Genomic DNA, 23,117 nt, shown 5'->3' with positions numbered 1-23,117 from the left:
AGGTTGCAACCGAGGTAGACCTGGGCCAGGCGGAGGACAGGATCAGCAATGTGATTTCCTCTGGATTCAGAGGCTTTGAAAGCTGGGGCGCGTCCATTGCATAAGGCCTTCCAGACGGCCTGCTGATCGAAATCGGGCTTCCTCTGTGGGAGGCCGATATCACGCCCGAACCACTCCCCGTTGGCTACCTAGGCTTCTGTATAGAGTCCCATCCTAATGGAGAACTCGTTTAAGCTCATCTTTTAGCCGCGGCCGAACACCCAGAAGGAGATGCTCCTGGCCTCTAAGTCTGTACTGCCGATAAACCGGAAAGTCGTGAAGAACTCCTTGGCCAAAACCTCTGGCACGGGAGTCTCATCAACCTCCAACAACCACTCACATCCAATGCCGGTAATGTACTCGGCAAACTTCTCCTCAACTTGGATCGTCTCCAGGGATGGTTGGTGGAGTTTCTTCCCGGCCTTCAGCCGCTTCTGCGCAGTCACCCGCTGGTGGACCTCCTCCTGTCAATTAGGGTTGTCAAATTCTAGCATATGTTAGAGGAGGTCCGGGGTCAAGACCACCGTCGGTTTGGAGTAGTCGGCGGCAGGGGGTGTTGCAGGCCTTCCTTGTTGCCTCCTGGACGTCCGAGTCCAGCGCAACGCTCGCCCCTCTATGTCACTGCCCTCGTCTCCTTCTTTTGGGGAGACAGGTTGGTAGGCGTTAGTGATCACAATCCCCACATTGACATGGCGTATCTTCTTAGGAGGAGGGTGAGCTATCTCCTTCCCCTTCCTCTTTCTTTCTCTCTCAACTCTCACACGACTGTCCTCAACAGCCTCACTCTCATCAACGGCCTCACCGGCCTCTTGTTTCATTGGCTCCTCCTCATCCACCAGTCGCCGCACTACGCGGGGTCTCTGCTCCATCGTCTCCTCCCCCATTCTCAACTGGTTGGCTCTCAAGGCCTCTGCCTCCCCAGAAAGTGGTCCATTGTCATCCTGCGCGTCCTGCGGCGCAGCGGATGCTCCTCCCTCTCCGGTTCCTCCTCCACAGTTTGGAGAATATTCCAGTCAGCCTCCCTCTGCTGCAGTAGAATGTCGCTGGGAGGCGGCGGGAAATCTTCCGTATCATCATCGTCAATGTCCACAACCTCTATCGGCTGTGGCCCGTGGGCAGAAGTAGAACCCCCGCCACTCGCTGGTGACGGGATGTTTTGGGCAGGTGTGCCCTCTGCTGGTAGTGGCGGTACGGACTCCGCTCCCTCGACCGGAGCGGCGACAGGCTGCGCTCCTCCCTCTTCTTCGTCGGTGTCGTCTCCGCTGTATTGTACCAGCGGGAAAATGGGAGTAGGTTTAGGAGCGGGAGGGGGAGATTGTGTTTTGGGGGAGAAGATGGAGGATTTTTGGCTACGGGAGTCGGCGCGGGGTCTTTAGACCAGAAAATTCCGAGCTGGGCTTTAAGGGTGGCGTAAGCCGCCGCGAGATCTGATTCGGTGGGTATGCTACGGAGGATATTCTCTAGGCGCCTCATGGCGGCCGGGTCCACTGTAGGAAGTGGAGCGGCGGCGCTAGGTTGTGACGGAGGGACTACGGTGGTTGGTGTGGAAGGGCCGGGGGTTTCGGTACTGTTTTGGCTGGGGACGAGGGTCTTCGGTCACCACTGCTGGTGCCGGCCTTTGAGGATGAGGAGAAAGTGTTGAGTTGAGTGATTTTCATTTTCTTTGGTGATGGCTGTGGGTGGTTTGTGTGGAGAGGTTGATAACTTGGGAAAGGGCTCTGAAGTTTTAAGAGGTATGGATGAGAGCAAATTCAGTGTACTGTAGGCGGTTGGGCAAAGTGAAATACGGTTCAGAAAGCTGCCTTTTATACCGAGATCCCGACTGTTGAGATCCCTATGACGCTTCAAGTACATGCGCGCTTTTTCAGAGCGACAGCTGGCTTAGCTTCCCCTATACACGTCCTTTCTCCAGTACGACTTTTCAATGCAACAGTTACCTCTCTTCGATACCTTTTCAATGAGTGCACGCGTCGTGTCATCACCCTGCCCTGATCAATTCAACCACTGTAACCCACCAATTAAATTCAAATTTCAACTCATCAAGTGTACAATTAATTTCAGATGAACACTCAAATATTAACCACTTGATCAGTATCTTCCTTTTTCCCAACTTTTAATTTCCTAAGAGTTAAAAACTAATAACACGAAAAATATTTACACTAACTACTAAGGACTTGATTGAGTGCCCTTAGGACGCTACTTGATCAGTTTTGTAGGTTACTTGATCAGTTTTGTAGGTTTAGAAATTTGTTGCTTGATCAAGCTGACTACCCAAAAGTACCCAGTCACTCCTTTTACCTGTTTTACTGGCGAGAGTTAGGCATGAGTAGTGGAATGTCGTCCACCACACACGCCTCCATTCCATCTCTATATGGCTTCACCCTATGCCCATTCACCAAAGAGGAAGGCGAATGAAACAGTTAGGTGGCTCAGGGCGCTTAGGTGTCGTTCAAGTAAGGATACATCCTACTGGTCAGGATAGAGATCCTAATTAAACCTAGGCCCTGGTTTCAAAAATTCCTCAACCCACTCCTACTGATCAGTATAGTGGTGGTAAGGGTCGAATCCCACAGAGATGGTGCGTTAAAACTATTGTGGTGATATTCTGGATGGTTTGGTTAGCTACCACGCTCGGGTTGAGTCTCTACCTAGGCAAGAACTTAAAGGTAATTTCCTACTGACTAGAATGGGGAAAGTAGTGTAGAGGTGCAGCTGTGTACGTGGAAATGGGGAGACATTTTTGTAACAGAAAATATTTGGAAGGTACGAAATTCTATTTTGGGCTAGACAGAATATTCAGAGGGTAGTGGTAGTCATGGTGACTAGGCCGACAGATCTACAGGTTATAACTAAAAGTAAAGGACAAAAAGCAAAAAGCATCTAAAAAGCAAAGTGGTCCCCAACATTAGACTTGGACATCATCTTCTTCAACAACACAAACTAAAATCAGAAAATAATTCCAGATTCAACAGAGAAACACAGTTTATCAATTCGCGAACACAGATCCACAAATAAGAACACCAAATCTGAAATCAAAACACAGAAACTGCAACTCCGCGTACTGGTCAACAGGAAACAAAACGCACTCAAACTAAACTTCACATGCAGCGATTCACTCACGATCGAACAGTTCCACGTTTAACTAAGGAAATTGCGACGGAAACAAGGAAAGAAAAGATTTAGCACTTAAAACACCAAGGAACCTTAGATCTAAGCTAACTAGGCGGAATAGGAAGGAAAAGAAATCAACACCATAACTGAACGGAAATCAACTTCTTAGCATTAACACGTTCGGATCTTCAACAAGTTCTTCAAAAGCAGAAAATATCCAAAAGCAAGCAAAGATCCAACGTAAGGAAAGCAAGTAAATTAAACTACGAAAGCGAATAAAAGTGTTTTGCCACTCCGGGCGATGAAATCTCTAAGCTACGGTCTTGCTGGCTGGAACGGACGATGTGGAACTCCGGGAACATCTGGATCTTCAAGTGACCATGGAAGTGGCGAGGAACGAGATTCTGGACTGGGCTAAAAGACTAAACTCCGAGAGAACTCTCCTAAAAGTGATGATGATGAACGACTCTTCCTTTCTCTTCTCTCCAAGTGGCTTCCTTTTATAGGGAGGCTTACCCTTGATTTTTAGGGTAAGACCTTGCGGTGAAATGACTTATTTTCCCTTAATTGTGATTGAGCACTCCCAGCTATCCTCCTTCTCCATCTCGAGCCATTTTTGCATGTATACTGGTCAGTACGTAATCGTCCTGACGCCCTTTTCACTTGAAGTGTCTGAATCTCTGCCTACTGGCTAGAACGCTTACCCTGCACGCTTAAGCAACTAGTTTTGCAGATATAATTCAATTATGCACATCATACTGACCCGTAACCTAGGCCTAGAATACGACTTATCAAACTGCTCACACTTACCACATGCTTGTCCTCAAGCGTGAAGAACAAATAAAAAGGAATAAGTCGAATTCTAGCCTGGTTACTCCCCTGACCGACTCTACCTAAACTAGACTCTATACTACAACGACGCAAAGAAAAACACTTGGTCAAACACAGAAAAAACACACAAACACAAATAAAAATTAAAACACAAAGATTGGGCTATATTTTCAACCATCCCTTACCTCGGGATCTGGTGCAATCCGGCCTTAGACAGCCCTGAACTTCTGCCACCCCCCATTCCTTCCTGGTCAGTATATCCACTTGTCAAGATCGCCCAAACTCTCGGCCAAACACTAGATTCACTCGGTCTCTCATACTTCACCAGGAATGTTGGGACCGCATTCTCTCAATATGCTCAACCACACTTGCTTCGGACTTGGATCTCACGTGCAGCTACTGAAGGGCTTAAAGGCTTGTAATGGGGCTATTGGGTTGTAGTGTTTTGGGATAGATGTTCCTAAGGCTCTAAGTTTCAACATTTCTATTTTATTGATGTGGGGGGGTACTGTGTGCATTAGGCTTCTGATCAGTTGCTTCTTAGCTGGCGCTTCTGGCTTGGGTCTCCAACTGGTCAGTATCATCTTGTGGCTTTGCCACCCTTATTCCTTATCTTTTTTTTTTGTGGTCAAGTTTCTGACTATTTTTCTCCACATTCTTCTCTCTCTCTTTTTTTTTCCTTTGTGGCTTCGCCACCCTTATACCTTCTTCTCCCCCCCCTTTTTTTTTCTTTTTGTGGACCCGGGATAACTCCCTGGTCGATTTTCTTCCGAACTTTCTTGCCCAGCTGGAGTCTGCTCTCTTTCACATCTTTCTGGCCAGTAAGCTTCATTCGCCTCATGCCTTGCACACACACAGCCCCAGTGGCTAGGGGTATTTATCTGGGTAAAAGAGTTGGGAAAAGAGGTTCTAAGGGTGTTTTTTTTTTTTTTTTTTTTTTTTGAACGGAGAGGGGTTTCCTACTGCCTTCAGTGTTTGCTACCCGTGGTCACTTCATCCTAGGCAATTTGTGGCAGCCTCTCTTTCTTTTCAATATATGTGGAAAGTGGTTCCACTTTAAGCCTCTCTTTCGCGTTTGGCTCTAAGTATGGGCTTTTCTCTCATACTCACATCATCTATCCTGACTAGGAGGTACTAGGGAGGGTGGTTTCGGTTTTCCAGCATGTCTTATCTCCCTCAGTTCCCTTCACCGTCAGCTCAAGGCGGTTGAGTTTTAAGCCCAATCAACACACAAATTAAAAAAAAAAAAACTAAACTTAACAGGACACTAACACAAGCACGAACACAAAAACTACACATATACACATATACACATACTCATCATACTGGTCATTGCGTCTCCCCTCCCACTTCATAAGTGTCTGCCCTCAGATAAGGCTGTGAAGTGGAAAAGGTAATGACCAGTATGATGGACACATAGACAAACATACAGAAACAACAAGTTAAAACTAAAACTTCTCACACTTAGACTATGGAATAGGCTAAGTGGGAGAGTTTGAAACCTAAACAGACCAACTAAACACACATATATATAAAACTCCTCACACTTAGGCCGTGCCATGGACTAAGTGTGAGTCAACATGCGTACGAAACAAGAAAAAGAAAAACAAAAACATGCTACACAGAAACAAACACAGAAGTTTACCTATCACAACAAAAACTAACACCAACAATTATGAAAAAAACTTAAAAACAAACAGAAAGCTAAAAATAAAACTAACTTGTCAGGGTGGGGGGTGGTCTAGCGAAGTCTCCTGCTCCTCCGTGGGGCAGGTGGTGTAGGCTGCTTTTCCAGGGGTTCCTCTTCCGTTCCAGTGTGATCCTCATTCTTCTTCGCCGGTTCCTCGGCCTCTGCCGGCACCTCGGCGTTCTCTTCCTCGGGCTCGTCTATCATTGTCTCTGGTGGGTGGGTCTCATCGTCCTGGTCTCCATGGCCGCTTGTTCCTGTAGCTGGTTCCTTCTTCCGGCTGGTCACTTCCGTCAACAACTCATCTATCACGGATGCCATTCGGCCCATCTCCGTGATCAATCGATGGTTCTCCTCTCCTAAAGTAGTCACTAACGTCTCCATAGCATCTTGCCTCTGAGCCAATGTCCTCTGCTCTGCAGATCCTTCCAACATCCGTTCCACTACTCCCGCTAGCTTGACCATATCTGCTTTCAACTGCTTATTCTCCTCTCTAACTTCTTCCATTGCTTTCTCTATTCTGGCTTGACGCTGTTCCTGGTCTGATGCCAATCCGATCATTTCTGCCTTTATCTGTCTGCTTTCCTCCGCTATTTCCTCAACAGCTTTTTCCATCCCCTCTTGCCTTTGGTCGTGTGCCGGTGCTTCATGAGCTACTGCTAACCGAGCAGTGGGTACAGCTTCCTCTCCCATCGCATAGAAGTGTGGCACGCCTTGCCTCATGTACACCGCATTCGTCCGGACGAACAGGGGGGTATCAAACAATCCAGGGGCGTCCACCATCGTCAAGGGGGTTAAGTCTTCGTCCTCCGAAACGGTGATGTTGTCTCTCACAAAGATTCCCAATATATGGCAGAGGGAAATATTCCATGCTGGGTGGGTAGCGATGAGGTGACATGTGTATGCAGTCCAGAACCCTAAGTGCAACTTCCTGCCTTTCTTGGCACACCACATAAGATACAGCTCCGTCATCGATGTCCGGACTGCCGAATTGGACTGTCCTAAAAGGTTGTAATCCAAGAAGAGTTGAACCAGGCGTAGATTAGGATCGTTGAGATGGATAGATCGGGAGATAGTGGACTGAAATTGTCCTGCCCCGGGGTGAGTAAGTTCTTCCCAAGCTACCTGGGGCTCGAATTCCACATGCCTGCGGGGAATCCCCCGCTCCCTATCTCTCCACTCGGGCACTATGGCCTCCTCCAAACTGCATATTCCTAGCTGAACAGTCCATTCAATCAAATTCATCCTAATCTCACCTCCAAATACTCTGAAACTGATACACTCTACATCCAAATCCGTTGTGACCTTGAATCGAAAGGTCGCGAAAAATTCTTTGGCCAAATCGACCGGAACATTCAAATTCTCATTTCTTAATAGCCATTCAAAACCCAACTCATGCACAAGGGCGAGAAACGATTCCCGAACCTTCAATTCATCTAAAGAGGGGAGATGAATTACCTTTCCACACGTAACCTTCTTGCCTTTTGCGTTCTTGGTGCGATAGATGGATTGGAGCTCCTTGGAGTCAAAAAATTTCATCCCTTCCACCACGTCATCTGTGAGCTCCACCGTCCAACGCTTATATTGGAGTGGTTCTGCAGGTGGATGCAATAATTCCCGATGATCGTTAGGGAGTTGCTGCTCCTTGTACTCCTCATCTTCCATGGTCGTATCGCTATCGGATTCAGATTCTTCACTGATCTCATATTCACTGTCACTCTGTGTTTGCCGGTTTGATGGGGTCCTCGGGTCAGCCTCCGTGATCACTATGCCTGTGTTCACGGTACGTATTTTTTTGGTACTCAGCTTGTTCTTCACAACGGCTTTTCCTTTCCTTTTTCTTTCTATCTGGTACCTGGCTTCCTCCTCAGCTTGGAGTAAGGCCTCGTCCTTCTCAGATCCAGCAGACCTTCCTGACTCTGATGTGAGGTTCGGTCCCCCAGCCATTCCTTCCGTTGTCGTGCCCGGTTCGTTCTGTACTGGAGACACCCCTGTGTCTTCCTGATCAGTAGCTTGAACAGGTTCACCTTCAGCCTTCTTCGGAGTGGCTCGCTCTTCCTCGCTTGCGATCTCTATGGGGTCCTCCGCCGTGTTCGGTTTTGCCCTGCTGGAGGCCCACTTACCTAAACAACGTTGCGATACCCTCTGCGGCTTGGGCGAGTCTGCCTTGGGGTCTGCTTTCACCACCAGTTTTCGCCTGACCGGAATTGGCTTTACAACCTGAGGTGCCACTGGGGTGGGTGCTTCTACTTCCGGCTCTGCTGTCTATGTTCCTGCGTCCTTGGCTTCCGTAGACGCAGTACCTTCCTCTTCTACTAGTACTTTATCATCCCCGACTTTCACTTGGGGGTCTACTGGTTCTTTTTCTTTACTCGGTACCTCTCCTTCCCCTCCTACCAACTGGAAAGGTCGGCCTTCCGGTATGGTTTCTGATGTGGCTTTCTCCCTGTTTCCTACTGCCCCCAATGCGAGGTCTAGACCCTCAGCCATTGGTGCAGTGTCCTCTTCCCTCCGGTTGACCCTGTTCAGAATCGAGTCAAATTCTTCGTCTGTCATGAGGCCTTGTTTTCTGGCTGATTCATTCAAATCTATTTCTGGCCTTCTCACTTCTTGAAATACCGGCTCCGCTTCGGGCGTTCTCTCTGTACCTTCGCTCCCCTCCGGAGTCGTCTTGCCTTGGCTCGACTTTTTCTTACGCTCCTCAGAGTCGGAGTCGTAATGTGTGGCGATAGCGTCGAGTTCTGCCGATTCCGGTACTGAAACTGCTGCATGACTTACCGGCCCAGGCGGAGCTTCGCTGGATGTGGTTGCGACGCCCCCCGTTTGGCCGAAACTGGTCAGAGCCGTCGTCCAGTCCCTAGTTGGGTCCTGTTGGCGAAGAAATGCCATCATGGCATCCATGGAAATCATAGGTGGTGGCTGAGCGACGGGTGCTGGTGGGGTTGGCTGTGGTCGTGCCTCCGGGGTTTCTCGGCGGCTGGGTTTGGTTTTCTTGGTGAATGCCTTCTTACCCATGAACGGAAATTACGATATGGAAATTAGGGTTTGGAGTCGGCGAAGATGAAAGAGAAATTTTTCGAGAGAGAGTGTAATTGCAAAATGAGGGTTTGTGAGGGGAAAAGGTAAAGCGGTATGGTTATGTGGGAGAGAGAATGCAGTTCCAGGTGGTTGTAACCGGTTATCAGGGGTAGTCGGTCGCGACGTTTCAGACGGGAAGGGCGGTTGAGGTTTCTGGCCTTTGATTGGTCCGCGCGTCTTTCCCCTCTGCTCACGCGCCATTTTCCCTGCTGCCACCCTGCAAAAGCTGCACAAGCTTTAATTCAAATTTTCGTCATCTCCATAATTTCTCCTATACTTACCTAAAAAAGAAACTAATTCAAATGGGCACTTAAATAAAATTTTGAAATAGCACCAGATAAGTAATCCCTTGGTCAATGTGCACTTCAAATTAAAATTAAGGCCCGAAAATATTTTTGGATTTTTAGGAATTATCTAGCGTGCAAAGATTAATTACGTATTTACAATATTTACAACTTCCTTAGGCAATTTGGAATTCAACTTGGCCAGTATATGCAAACTATTCTCAAAAGGAAACTGGCCGCGCGGAACTCCAAATTCCTATCTTACTGATCAGTATGAAACCGATGTAAGTGGCTGTAGTGGAATTTCATCCACCACACCCACCTCGCTATTATCCCTGAATATTTTCAACCTATGCCCATTTACTATGAAAGGTTCAGAGTTAGAGAAACTCCCTGAAATTTCTACTGCCCCATTAGATCGGAGCGCAGTTATGATGTAAGGTCCTGTCCACTTGGACTTGAGTTTCCCTGGCATAAGCTTCAATCTTGACTGGAAGAGTAGTACTTTCTGGCCAACATGGAGCTCCTTAGTTCTCAGATTTCGATCTTGCCATAATTTAGTTCGTTCTTTGTACCACATGGCGGAGTCGAATGACTCCAATCTAAGTTCCTCAAGCTCCTGCAGTTGCTGATTCCTTTCCTCTTCACAGGCTGTAGCATCCATATTCACTTTCTGTACTGCCCAGTATGCTCGATGCTCGATTCCAACTGGTAAATGGCACATCTTTCCAAAAACAATCCGGTAAGGGGACATGCCTATGGGGGTCTTGTAGGCTGTTCGATACGCCCAAAGAGCATCCTCTAATCTTACACTCCAATCCTTCCTAGAAGTGTTCACCGTCTTCTCCAAAATTTTCTTTATCTCGCGGTTAGAGATTTCTGCTTGACCATTTGCTTGCGGATGGTAAGGGCTGGATAGTCTATGGTGCACACCGTATTTCTTCATCAAGACTTCAATTGTGCGATTACAGAAGTGTGTACCTTGATCGGATATGATCGCCCTGGGTAGACCGAATCGACTGAAGATATGACTCTTTAAGAACTTGGCCACTTCCTTGGCTTCACACGTGCCTGTGGCCTTGGCTTCTACCCGTTTGGAGACGTAGTCTACAACAACTAGGATATACAGATTCCCATAGGATGAAGGAAAAGGCCCCATGAAATCCATTCCCCATATGTCGAATAGCTCGCAAACTATTACGGGTACCTGCGACATTTCATCCCGGGCAGATATTCTACCGGTCCGTTGGCAACGCTCACAACTTCTGCAAAACTCGTACGCATCTTTGTTGAGGGTTGGCCAATAAAAGCCGCTATCCAAAATCTTCCTTGCCGTCTTCTTGGACCCGAAATGTCCTCCGCATGCTAATGAATGGCAGTGGGTTAAAACATCCCGCTGCTCCCAGTCAGGAATGCACCTCCTTATCACTTGATCGGATCCTACCCTCCACAAATAGGGGTCGTCCCAAAAGTAGTATTTCGCTTCTTGGATCCTAACACTCGGCACTTCTGGAAGCTCTCCAGTCACTAGGTAGTTGGCCAGGTCCGCATACCATGGTTCCTGCCCTACCTTCTCTTTTCCTTTTGCTGTATCATTCTGACCAGTAAGCTTGAACACTTCTTCCCAATCAATTCTTCTGGGCGCAAAAATCACCTTACACAAATGTTCCTCTGGAAATTTATCGTGCACTTCGTCACCGTTTCCATCTTGCACTATTCTGCTCAAATGGTCTGCCACCTTGTTCTCGACTCCTCGCTTATCTTCTACCTCCCAGTCGAATTCTTGTAACAAGAGTACCCATCGGATCAAGCGTGGTTTGGATTCCTTCTTGGCAATCAGATACTTAATCGCCGCATGGTCAGTATACACTATGACTTTGGATCCCAACAAATATGGCCTGAACTTCTCGAAAGAATACACCACTGCCAGCATCTCCTTTTCAGTGGTATCGTAATTCCGCTGGGCTTGATTTAAAGTCTTGGACGCATAAAAAATTACGTACCTCTTCCCGTCGATCTTCTGACCCAGCACGGCTCCTACCGCAAAATCGCTGGCGTCGCACATTACTTCGAAAGGATGGTTCCAGTCAGGAGCCCTTATGATAGGTGCGGATGTCAACTTTTCCTTGAGAAGGTTGAAAGCAGCCTTGCATTGCTCATCAAAGATGAATTCCACGTCATTCTGAAGTAATCTAGTAAGGGGCTGGGCGATCTTGGAGAAATCCTTGATAAATCTTCGATAAAATCCGGCGTGCCCCAGAAAACCCCTTATTCCGTTCTGATCAGTAGGGTATGGTAATTTGGATATAACATCTACCTTGGCTCGATCCACTTGGATACCTCTTTCTGAGACCACGTGTCCTAAAACTATCCTTCGGTGACCATAAAATGGCACTTTTCAAAGTTCAAAACCAAACTTTTTGCTTGACATCTTTCCAAAACTATATCCAAATGGTGAAGGCAAGAGTCGAACGAGTCTCCGTAAACCGTGAAATTGTCCATGAATATCTCTATGCAATCCTCAATCAAATCGGAAAATATGCTCATCATACATCGTTGAAACGTACCTGGAGCGTTGCACAGGCCGAAAGGCATGAGACGGTATGCATAGGTTCCAAACGGGCAAGTGAAAGTGGTCTTGTCCTGGTCCTCAGGATCTACGTAAATTTGGAAATACCCGTTGTACCCATCTAGAAAGCAGAAAAACTTCTTCCCAGCTAATCTCTCCTACATTTGGTCGATGAACGGCAGGGGAAAATGGTCCTTCCTGGTCGCATTGTTCAGCTTACGGTAATCGATGCACATTCGCCAACCCGTGACTAGCCTCGTTGGGATCAGTTCATTCCTCTCATTCTGAACTACTTGGATGCCCGACTTCTTTGGGACCATGTGGATCGGGCTAACCCACTCACTATCCGGTACTGAATAGATAATCCCTAGCGACAACAACTTCAAGATCTCCTTCAATATTTCTTCTCGCATGTTAGGGTTTACCTTCCTTTGAGCATCTCGATGTGCCTTCGCTCCTTCCTCCAACCTAATGTGGTGCATGCAGACATCGGGGCTAATTCCCACTAAATCTGTAAGACTCCAACCAATCGCCTTCTTGTTCTTGCTCAGCACGGTCAGTAGCCTAGCCTCTTGTTCCTTCGTAAGGCTGCTACTGATGATCACTGGATATGAGTTCTCCTCTCCGAGGAAGGCATACTTCAAATTTGGTGGTAACTTCTTCAGCTCAACTTGAGGTGAAAGTGTGTCTTCGGGTAGAGGGTTTTTCTCAATCTCTCCTTCTTTTTCTAAATCTCCCTCCGATGGTTCTTCTATACTGGCTGGTAGCTGAACCCCTGCGGCTCCAATGAACTCCGATTTCCGACAGAATTCCTTGATTGCTGCTTCTATTTCCTCATCAGTTAACCCTTGGCTACTGATCAGATCACACCATGCAACAGCTTCGACGTCAGCCTGCTCATAAACATCTAACGCTTGGAGTTTCTCCTGCAATAGTTCGGTCTCAAGAAAATCTTGGACAAGGGGGTCAATCACATCAACATAACACAAATTTTCAGAATCAATCGGTTTCTTCATGGCTTCATTGATATCAAAAGTGAATTTCTCTCCATGAAAATCAATGCAAATTGTCCCCTCGGCCATGTCCACTATTGTCTTAGCCGTTCTAAAAAATGGCCTTCCTAACAACACTCCACTAGATTCCCTAGCTTCATGCTCACTCATTTTGATCACATAAAAATCAGCAGGATAGGTAAAATCATGCACTCTTACTAACACGTTTTCTAAAACTCCCTCAGGACTTATGCACGACCTATCAGCCAGTTGGATCAACACCCTAGTATTCGACAATCTAACTCCCTTCAATCGGTTATAGATAGACAATGGCATGACATTTATGGGCCCCCAAATCACACATTGCATGTTTGACCTTCACATCTCCTATAGCTATAGGCAGAGTGAACATACCTGGACCGGCTCTCTTGGGTGGCAACTTCTCTTGTACTATTGCTGACGCTATCCCTTCTACCATAATCTTGCCATCCTTCTGGGCTCTCCCGGCTATGAAGTCCTTTATGAATTTCCCAAGAGGGGGTAGCTTCACGGCTTGGAGGAATGGTATGGTGACATCCAACTTCCCAACAATCGACAAGTAGTCAACCGGGTTCTCTTTCTTCCTCTTTGTAACAAATCGGAATGGGAATGATTTCTCCCCTTTTTTCTCCTCTACTGGTTCCCCAACAACCTTCTTGGAGTTTTTCTTGGGTAGTTCCTGGGTCTGAGCCTCCATTCTGGGCTCTACCTCTTGAGGAGGTTCCTTCCTGGTTAGTAGGGTGTCGGGTTCACCTCGTACACTTGGTGTATCATCTAAGAAGAATGGATCTTTCATCCGAGACATAGTTCTCCCTAATTCTTCCGCTGAAATGATATCACCTCCTATCTTCGTTCCATTGGATCCTCCACCAGGTTGTTTCGGTTGAGGCGCGTCATAAGTGGTTCCTGACCTCAACGTAACCTTACTCACATTTGCCTTTTCGGGCATTTGGACTGTAGATGGGAGTTTCCCTGCATTTCCCTTCAAATCACCCACCGAACTGGCCAGTTGAGCTAATTGCCTATTCATCATATCCATGTTCGCCTTATGTTCCTTCTGGGCGTTTTGCATCCCCTGCACGACCTCATTATGGGATTGCAATTCTCCTTTGATGCTCTGTTGTGACGCTAGCATTTCACCCATCATGTCCTCAACGGATCTCCTTGACCTGTTCGAGTTTTGGAAATGACTTGGCCCTTGGTGTTGATAGTTCTGGGAGTTTTGCTGGCCTTGATTAGGCGGGTATTGGTTATACTGGGCAGGAGGGGTGTACTGATCTTGAGGATATTGATTCTGGTGCTGGCCTTGGAATTGATTTTGGTTCTGATGGTTTTGGGTCCTGGGTTTGGCTGATTTTGGAAGTTTTGGAAGTTTCTCTGGTGGGGTGGCACATAGACAGGGTTCGGGTTCTGGTTTTGTGGGTTTTGGTTTTGGGAATGTTGGTTTCTTCCTAACCAGTTGGGCTGGTAGTCTGGGTTTGCTGGTCCACGGTTAGGGTTTTGGTTCGGATGAGGGTTATACTGGTTCTGACCTTGGTTCTGATTTTGGCTCCCGTCACCCCATCGGAAGTTTGGATGATCCCTCCATGGTGCATCCGGTTGCCTACCTTGAATCCAATGCCCACTAGAATTGAAGTACCCCGCAGCATTAACTTGCTCCATATTCCCGAAGTCAGTAGGCTGATCATAGTTTGGTCCTTGATTTCCCTGCTCTGCACCCTTGTAATTCCCAGTTGGGGGTGGAGTGCTCTTCTCGATCGCACTCAGAAGTGACTTCTTCAGCTCATCCATTTTCAAATCCATTTTCTGCTACAGTGTATTTTCCTGATCAGTAACCGAGGCAACGGCAGCCCGCTCTCGGTTGTATCCTTCCCTCGAATGGTCATACTCTTTCTTTGCATTCAATAGCTTCCTTAGGACTCTCTTTGCTTCACTAACCCGTAATTGCGTGAAGCTTCCTCCTGACGATGAATTTGCCAGGTCCTTGGTTACCGCGTTCATGCCTTCGTAGAAAGTATGATGTACTTCAATGTCCGCCATGCGATGGTTGGGACATGATTCCAAAAGACCCATGTATCTTGCCCAATAATCACTCAAGGGCTCATCATACCCTTGCTTCACATTATTTATTTCCCTCTTCAGCATGCTTGTCTTGGATGACGGAAAAAACTCGCCCAGAAATGCTGACTTGAAATCGGCCCAAGTCTCAATAGAGTTGGGGGGCAGGCGCATGAACCAGGTGTTAGCTTCCCCCTTGAGCACAAATGGCAAAGCCTTCAGCCTATAATCATCCTCAGTTGCTCCTGCTGGTCTCCTCTGCGCCCTACAAATTTTGCAAAACTCATGAAGAAACTCATACGGCCCTTCGTAGCTCTTCCCGCAGTACGTAGGCAGGATCGCGATCACATGAGGCTTCACATCACAGGCGGTTTGCCCTGGAGTAACGACTATGGCTTGCGGGGGTTCTCCTTCAGTATGCGCGTTCAGCGTCCCGATCTCCTGGTCCTCATCTCCCTGGTTGGCCATTTCCCTTGGGTTGCCTTCCAACCGTGGTATCTCTTCTGGTATTGGTCCCTCTATGGTGCCCTTCTCTTCGTCACTACTCGTGCCTAGGTCAGACAAGGTGGTCGACAGGCCAGAACGAGTGGTTACGAGTATAGATCCTCGCTGAAGTATCTTCGGTCTCCCCTGGTCAGGAGCCGAACTGCTTCTCATAAACTGAAATGAAAAGAAAAGAAAAAGAAGATTATGCACAATATATACGCCAAAGTATCACACACAAAAGTAACTAGTAACGCCATCCATCCCCGGCAACGGCGCCATTTGAAACGGTTAGGTGGCTCAGGGCGCTTAGGTGTCGTTCAAGTAAGGATACATCCTACTGGTCAGGATAGAGACCCTAATTAAACCTAGGCCCTGGTTTCAAAAATTCCTCAACCCACTCCTACTGATCAGTATAGTGGTGGTAAGGGTCGAATCCCACAGAGATGGTGCGTTAAAACTATTGTGGTGATATTCTGGATGGTTTGGTTAGCTACCACGCTCGGGTTGAGTCTCTACCTAGGCAAGAACTTAAAGGTAATTTCCTACTGACTAGAATGGGGAAAGTAGTGTAGAGGTGCAGCTGTGTACGTGGAAATGGGGAGACATTTTTGTAATAGAAAATATTTGGAAGGTACAGAATTCTATTTTGGGCTAGACAGAATATTCAGAGGGTAGTGGTAGTCATGGTGACTAGGCCGACAGATCTGCAGGTTATAACTAAAAGTAAAGGACAAAAAGCAAAAAGCATCTAAAAACCAAAGTGGTCCCCAACATTAGACTTGGACATCATCTTCTTCAACAACACAAACTAAAATCAGAAAATAAATCCAGATTCAACACAGAAACACAGTTTATCAATTCGCGAACACAGATCCACAAATAAGAACACCAAATCTGAAATCAAAACACAGAAACTGCAACTCCGCGTACTGGTCAACAGGAAACGAAACGCACTCAAACTAAACTTCACATGCAACGATTCACTCACGATCGAACAGTTCCACGTTTAACTAAGGAAATTGCAACGGAAACAAGGAAAGAAAAGATTTAGCACTTAAAACACCAAGGAACCTTAGATCTAAGCTAACTAGGCGGAATATGAAGGAAAAGAAATCAACACCATAACTGAACGGAAATCAACTTTTTAGCATTAACACGTTCGGATCTTCAACAAGTTCTTCAAAAGTAGAAAATATCCAAAAGCAAGCAAAGATCCAACGTAAGGAAAGCAAGTAAATTAAACTACGAAAGCGAATAAAAGTGTTTTGCCACTCCGGGCGATGAAATCTCTAAGCTACGGTCTTGCTGGCTGGAACGGACGATGTGGAACTCCGGGAACATCTGGATCTTCAAGTGACCATGGCAGTGGCGAGGAACGAGATTCTGGACTGGGCTGAAAGACTAAACTCCGAGAGAACTCTCCTAAAAGTGATGATGATGAACGACTCTTCCTTTCTCTTCTCTCCAAGTGGCTTCCTTTTATAGGGAGGCTTACCCTTGATTTTTAGGGTAAGACCTTGCGGTGAAATGACTTATTTGCCCTTAATTGTGATTGAGCAGTCCCAGCTATCCTCCTTCTCCATCTCGAGCCATTTTTGCATGTATACTGGTCAGTACGTAATCGTCCTGACGCCCTTTTCACTTGAAGTGTCTGAATCTCTACCTACAGGCTAGAACGCTTACCCTGCACGCTTAAGCAACTAGTTTTGCAGATATAATTCAATTATGCACATCATACTGACCCGTAACCTAGGCCTAGAATACGACTTATCAGCGAATCAGGATCGCTTCATTTGAGTTCGATTGCTCCATTTACTCTGATGGCGATGATGGTATAGGGGCCGATCCACCTTGACCGCAACTTCCCAGGCATCAGCTTGAGTCTTGACTGGAAGAGTAGCATTTTCTGGCCCACCTTGAGCTCCTTCTTGCGAAGGTTCTTGTCGTGCCACATCTTTATCTTTTCCTTATACCACATGGAAGAATCGTAGGCATCAAGGCGGAGCTCCTCGAGCTCTTGCAGCTGCAATCTCCTCTCTTCAGCACCAAACTCGACATTCAGGTTCATTTCTTTGATCACCCAGAAAGCTAGATGCTCGACTCCCATAGGCAGATGGCACATCTTCCCAAATACCAGCCCGTAGGGGACATTCTGATCGGTATTTTGAAAGTGGTCCTGTAAGCCCAAAGCGCGTCCTCCAGACGACGTCTCCAATCTTTCCTCGTGGGGTTGACCATCTTTTCTAAGATCTCCTTGATCTCTCTGCTCGACACTTCAGCCTGGCCATTTGACTGTTGGTGGTAAGGTGTGGACAGGCGGTGGTGGACGTCATACTTACTCATCAAGGCATCGATGGTTCTGTTGACGAAATGAGTCCCTTGATCAGAGATGATGGCTCGCGGTACCCCTTACAGGGTAAAGATGTTTGATTCTAAGAACTTGGCCACCTTCCTAGACTCACACGTCCTCGTTGCCTTCGCCTCTATCCATTTGGACACATAGTCCACTGCCACCAGAATGTAGAGATTGCCTTCAGAAGATGGGAAGGGTCCCATGAAATCCATTCCCCATACAAATATCTCGCATACTATTATAGGGATCTGTGGCATCTCATCTCTTGTAGAAATTCCTCTAGTCAGCTGGCACCTTGGGCATCTCTTGCAGAATTCGTAGGCGTCTTTATGGATGAAGGGCTAGTAAAATCCGCTATCAAGTACTTTAATCGTTGTCTTCTTTGGCCCGAAGTGACCACCACAAGCTAGTGTGTGGCAGTGGACCAATATGTCCTTTTGTTCCCAATCTGGTATACAGCGTCGGATGACTTGATTTGCCCCCATCCTCCACAAGTACGGATCATCCCAGTAGAAGTATCGGGAGTCGCTCTTGAGCTTCTGCTTCTGTGCCCTTGTAACTTCATCATTTTTGGGCAGCTCGCCCGTCACCAAATAGTTGGCTATGTCCGCAAACCATGGCTCCTGTTGCCTGTGTTGGATCTCTCTTCCTCGGTCAGCTTGATCAATCCCTTCAGCTCAGTTGATCCACGAAAGTTCGGATGTTGCCTTGATCAGATATAAATGCTCCTCAAGGAAAGCGTCAGAAATAGCTTCCCCATTATCTTATTGCATAATTCGGTTTAAATGATCCGCCACTCTATTCTCGCTTCTCTTCTTGTCAGCCGCCTCCCAGTCGAACTCTTGTAATAGGAGGACCCATCTGATCAGACGCGGCTTTGACTCTTTCTTTGCCAGTAAGTACTTGATGGCCGCATGGTCGGTATAGACTATCACCTTTGCCCCCAGCATGTAGGGCCTGAACTTCTCGAAGGCGTAGACCACTGATAGTATCTCCTTCTCGGTGGTATCATAATTCTTCTACGCTTGATTCAGAGTTTTTGACTCATAGAAGATAACATAACTCTTCCCATCGATCTTCTGACCCAAGACCGCCCCACTGCATAGTCGCTCGCATCGCACATCACCACGAAGGGGGGATTCCAGTCAGGGGCACGGATAATCGGAGAGCTTATCAGTCTGTCATTCAATAGCTGAAAAGCGGTTTTGCAAGCATCAGAAAATTCGAACTCCACATCACTCTGGAGCAGCCTTGTCAAGGGTTGGGCTATCTTCGCAAAATCTTTGATAAATCTTCTATAAAAGCCCGCATGACCCAAGAAGGCTCTGATCTCCTTCTGATTCGTTGGGTATGGGAGTTTTGCTATGACTGCCACCTTGGCTTGATCCACCTCTATCCCTCTGCTTGACACCACGTGGCCTAGGACTATTCCTTCGGTAACCATGAAATGGCATTTCTCAAAATTTAGAACCAAGTCCTTCTGCCGGCACCTTTCCAGTACTCTGTTCAGGCTATGTAGCCGCTGATCAAATGTGTCCCCATAGACGGTGAAATCGTCCATGAAGATCTCTATGCAGTCTTCCAACAAATCAGAGAAGATGCTCATCATGCATCTTTGGAAAGTGCCCGGGGCATTGCAGAGGCCAAACGACATCCTTCTGTAAGCGTAGGTGCCGAAAGGACAGGTGAAAGTGGTCTTCTCTTGGTCCTCTGGGTTCACCGCGATCTGAAAATAGCCACCATACCCATTAAGGAAACTGAAATATTGCTTCCCCACCAATTTCTCAAGCAGCTGGTCAATGCATGGCATAGGGAAGTGATCCTTTTTTGTGGTCGCGTTCAGCTTCCTGTAGTCGATGCACATTCTCCACCCAGTGACTGGCTGTGTTGGAATCAGCCCATTCTTCTCATTTATCACGACCTGTATTCGGCCTTTCTTCGACACCATATGTACTAGGCTGACCCAGTTACTATCAGGGATGGAGTATATGATTCCTATGGAGACCAGCTTGACTATCTCCTTGAGCACTTCTTCCCTCATGTTGGGGTTGAGTTTGCGTTGCTGGTCACAATGCGGTTTAGCTCCTCCCTCCAATCTGATGTGGTGCATGCACAAGTCTGGGCTGATGCCCACCAGATCTGTCAGCTTCCATCATATGGCTTTCTGGTTGCGCTTTAGTACTTCCAGCAATCTGTCTTTCTGCCCCTGGGTCAACTGACTGTTGATGACGACTGACATTGTTTCGTCTTCCCCCAGATAGGCATACTTTAAATGTGCTGGAAGGGGCTTTAACTCCTTCACGGGTTTCGGTACTTCAGTAGGCAGTGGATTTTTGAAGATGAGGGATTTGATGATCGGATGTGTGTTTTAAGAGTTCTTCCTTTAATGCAAATTCTAAGGTCCAGAGGATTCCCTAGAGCACAAGGTCTAGGAGATCATGAACTTTCAGAATGCAGTCGTTGTCACAGCAAATCCCGCTTCAAAACCTCAACCCTCTACACTATTGGCTAGTATAGGTAAGTCGAGATCGAATCCACGAGGATGGAAGCGTTAGAATGCATTGAGAGAACTTTTGGATGGTTGGATGCTGTTACGCAACACGAGGATTGAGTTTTAACTACTAGGCATGGGAATTGAAATCTAGTCTATTCTAACTACCAGATCTGGAGAACTGAAAGTACGTAAAACATATCTGCATGCATGATTCATATCCAAAAGCAACTCGAGAGTATTCACCAAATTCCTGGGTCAAGTAAAAGAGTTTCCTTAAACAGTTAGACACACAGCACGCAAAGTAAACGACAAGATCAGATTTCTCTATTTGGCTACTGATAGAAAGCTGCATTTAACAAACTAAAGCGTCTCGACTGTAACTACCGATCGACTTCATCTTCTCCAACAAACAAGCACGAAAATAAACAGAACAAAACATGAAAATAAAGCATACTTCAGATTGAACGATAAACACTTCAATTAAACTACCAGCTATCACATCTAATCCACTAGACTAACTAATAAGCCGTAACAGAGTTTTCCATGCAGATCCAAACACACGTACATCATATTCGAACAATTAACAGAAATCTAAGCTAGATCTACCAGATCCACAACTTTCAACATCATTCCAACTCCGCCTCAATCTCAATTCAATAGATCAACTCCGATCAACACCGATCTCAACTCCGATCAACAAACCAATTGCAAAAAGCATCCAACATATTAAATCAGAGCAGTAAACATCAGAATCAAACGAGAACTGAAAACGGAACTGGATTAACCATAAACTGTAAACGAGTCACAAACAATCGCCAAATTTACGGCAAGGAAATCGGCGAGATAAGAGTACTGCAGAAAATAAATTGTTTCTTCACTCCTTCTTGGACTGGTATTACACCTTCCAAATGATCAAAACAAAACACCAACTAACTACCCCAGATCTCCCATTGAACCAAGTGAGTGAGTTAAGTGAGTGAATTTCGAGAGCGAGCCGAAATAACCAAGGAAAATTTCTAACTAAGTGCCTCCTCATTTGGGCAATCTTCCTGGTATTTATAGGCCTGGCTTAGATCCCTAGGGCGACGGTCTTCTTGATTTGACGATTGTGCCCTCGAGGATTTCGCTCATTTTTCTTCACTTTTTTCTCTTCTATTCCTCTACCCTGGTAACTGTTCTTCGTTCTTGGGTCTGGCAGATATTTCACGCACCTGAACTTATAAATGCATGTTAGCACCGTAGAAAACAGAATATATATATAAAATAGATGCATGAAACGAGCCTTATCAAACTGCTCACACTTAAACCTACTTGCCCTCAAGTATGAAAGATAAGAAAAAAAGAAAAAAAGGCAAGTTTCAATGCATCCTCCCCTTTGAACCATCCTAAAAAACGAAAACTCCTAGACCTAGACACAAACACACAGAAGTCACAAAACAAAGAAAAGAAAACACATAAGCGCATAAACTGGTATTTTTTTAGCAGCCATCCCCACAAGTTTAAGGTCAATCCAAGCATTTACAGCCTTAGATTCTTCCCCTTCCCTTTTTCTATCCAGTCAAGCTGTCAGTTCGTCAAGATAGCCTAAAATTCTGCATCTGTTAGATTCACACAATCACTCATTCCTCAACAGGGACGTAAGGATCATTCGCTCTTTAATCCGCCATACCATTGATGCCTTAAGATCGATGTCACAGAATAGTTCTTTAATGTCTTTCATTGGGTTGTACTGGGGCTAGGGGATTACAGTGTATATTGGTGAGAATCATAAGGGGCCTAAGTTCGAAAAGTTTAGTAAAAACGTGATGCGGACATGTGAACTTAGGGACAAAACTTGGTAACAACCTCCCCGTGTATGATTTCATCTTCCCCAACATTTTGGAGATGTTCCCTGGCTAATTGGCCTTATTTTCCCTACTTTATTTTCTCTGGGCCATATAATTTTTCTGCCCTTCTTTTTTTTTATCTGTATTTTTTTCTTGGGTCAGGTAACAACTATTCCTGCCCATTTTTTTGCATTTCTAATTTTTTTTCCCTGGGCCTGATAACATGTAAATATTTTTATCTACCCATATTCTAACCATTTTTCTCGGGTCAAGTTACAACTTTTCTCGCCCGTTTATTATTTCTAACTTTTTCTCATTTTTCCTTTGTTTCTCAATCTCTCTTATACCCCTATCATCGACCTACTCCATCCCTGCCCCTCTGTTCACATGGCATGAAGGCTAAAGGTTCCAACAAATGGATTTAGTTTAGTACAGGCCCAAAGAGTTCACTAGGGGGTGCCTTTCCAATGAGGCAGGTGCATCAGATTCGAAAGAATTAAGCTCAAAATGGTTATCCCTATTTCCTTTAATCCGTACTATCTGTGTCATTTTTCCTTTAGCATCAATGGCAGCCACTCTCTTATCTTTTCTTAAGTGTTTAGTAGAAAGTGTTCTACTCTAGGCTTATAACTCACCTTTAAGATGGCTTCATAGTAAGCTTAAATTCAGGCATTTTCTATCGTTCTTACTTCTTCCAACTGACTTAGATTTATTAAGGAAAACGGGATTAACAAATTAGCATGTATTCTGTCTTCAATTACTCTCCCTAAGGGGCTTTTGCTATTTATTATACCAGTTATGCAAACACAGAACCTAATCTACTAACTCTTAGACCTAACAGAATATGTACAAGACACTAAGACACTAACTGCACTAACTGCTTCCCCCTCCCACTTCATTTATGCTTGTCCCCAAGCAATCCTCATGAAGTAAAAAGCAGGGCGGTTAGTGGCGACATAAACAGAAAAGACACAAAAAAAAACACAAAGCACAAACTTCTCACACTTAGACGAAGCATTGGGCTAAGTGTAAGAAGGCAAAAACACAACAAAGCATGTACAAAACAAACTTCTCACACTTAGGCCAAGGCATGGGCTAAGTGTGAGCAGAAACACAAGAAACACAGAAAACAACACATGCTAGACACACAAACTTCTCACACTTAGGCCAAGCCATGGCCTAAGTGGAAGGAAACATATATAAAAAAAACGAACATCCTAGCATGCATACTAAAAAAAAACTAATGCTAAAAAGAACTAAAAGCTAAAAA

At 45.9% G+C, this 23,117-nt stretch overlaps 2 protein-coding genes across 2 annotated transcripts; both read right to left on the bottom strand.

Moving 5' to 3' along the window:
* Window positions 1-940: 940 nt before the first annotated feature.
* Window positions 941-8,557, bottom strand: LOC121808930 (skin secretory protein xP2-like). The gene is made up of 3 exons (XM_042209485.1): window positions 8,288-8,557; window positions 7,524-7,888; window positions 941-1,301 (listed from the first exon to the last, which is right to left on the bottom strand). Exons 1-3 carry the CDS (start codon window positions 8,555-8,557, stop codon window positions 941-943), a joined length of 996 nt encoding a protein of 331 aa, XP_042065419.1.
* An 8,406-nt stretch (window positions 8,558-16,963) lies between these two features.
* LOC121808929 lies at window positions 16,964-17,739 on the bottom strand. Its single transcript, XM_042209484.1, has 3 exons — window positions 17,588-17,739; window positions 17,410-17,533; window positions 16,964-17,326 (listed from the first exon to the last, which is right to left on the bottom strand). Exons 1-3 carry the CDS (start codon window positions 17,737-17,739, stop codon window positions 16,964-16,966), a joined length of 639 nt encoding a protein of 212 aa, XP_042065418.1.
* Window positions 17,740-23,117: the final 5,378 nt, after the last annotated feature.

Source organism: Salvia splendens, chromosome 6, assembly GCF_004379255.2.
Source record: "Salvia splendens isolate huo1 chromosome 6, SspV2, whole genome shotgun sequence".
Lineage (NCBI taxonomy): Eukaryota > Viridiplantae > Streptophyta > Magnoliopsida > Lamiales > Lamiaceae > Salvia > Salvia splendens.
Note: the sequence above shows the minus strand (reverse complement) of the source record. Positions and strands in the feature narration are given on the sequence as shown.

Excerpts from the sequence above, each read along its gene's own strand:
- LOC121808929 (XM_042209484.1), bottom strand. The coding sequence starts at position 17,739 with ATGGATTTCATGGGACCCTTCCCATCTTCTGAAGGCAATCTCTACATT. Across the intron at positions 17,534-17,587 it reads GAATCAAACATCTTTACCCT|AACCATCGATGCCTTGATGA; the intron begins GTAAGGGGTACC and ends TTTCGTCAACAG. Across the intron at positions 17,327-17,409 it reads AGGAGATCTTAGAAAAGATG|AATGTCCCCTACGGGCTGGT; the intron begins GTCAACCCCACG and ends AATACCGATCAG.
- LOC121808930 (XM_042209485.1), bottom strand. The coding sequence starts at position 8,557 with ATGGCATTTCTTCGCCAACAGGACCCAACTAGGGACTGGACGACGGCT. Across the intron at positions 7,889-8,287 it reads GAACGCCCGAAGCGGAGCCG|GTTGTAAAGCCAATTCCGGT; the intron begins GTATTTCAAGAA and ends GTGGCACCTCAG. Across the intron at positions 1,302-7,523 it reads CAAGCTGAGGAGGAAGCCAG|CGGAGACGACACCGACGAAG; the intron begins GTACCAGATAGA and ends GGTACAATACAG.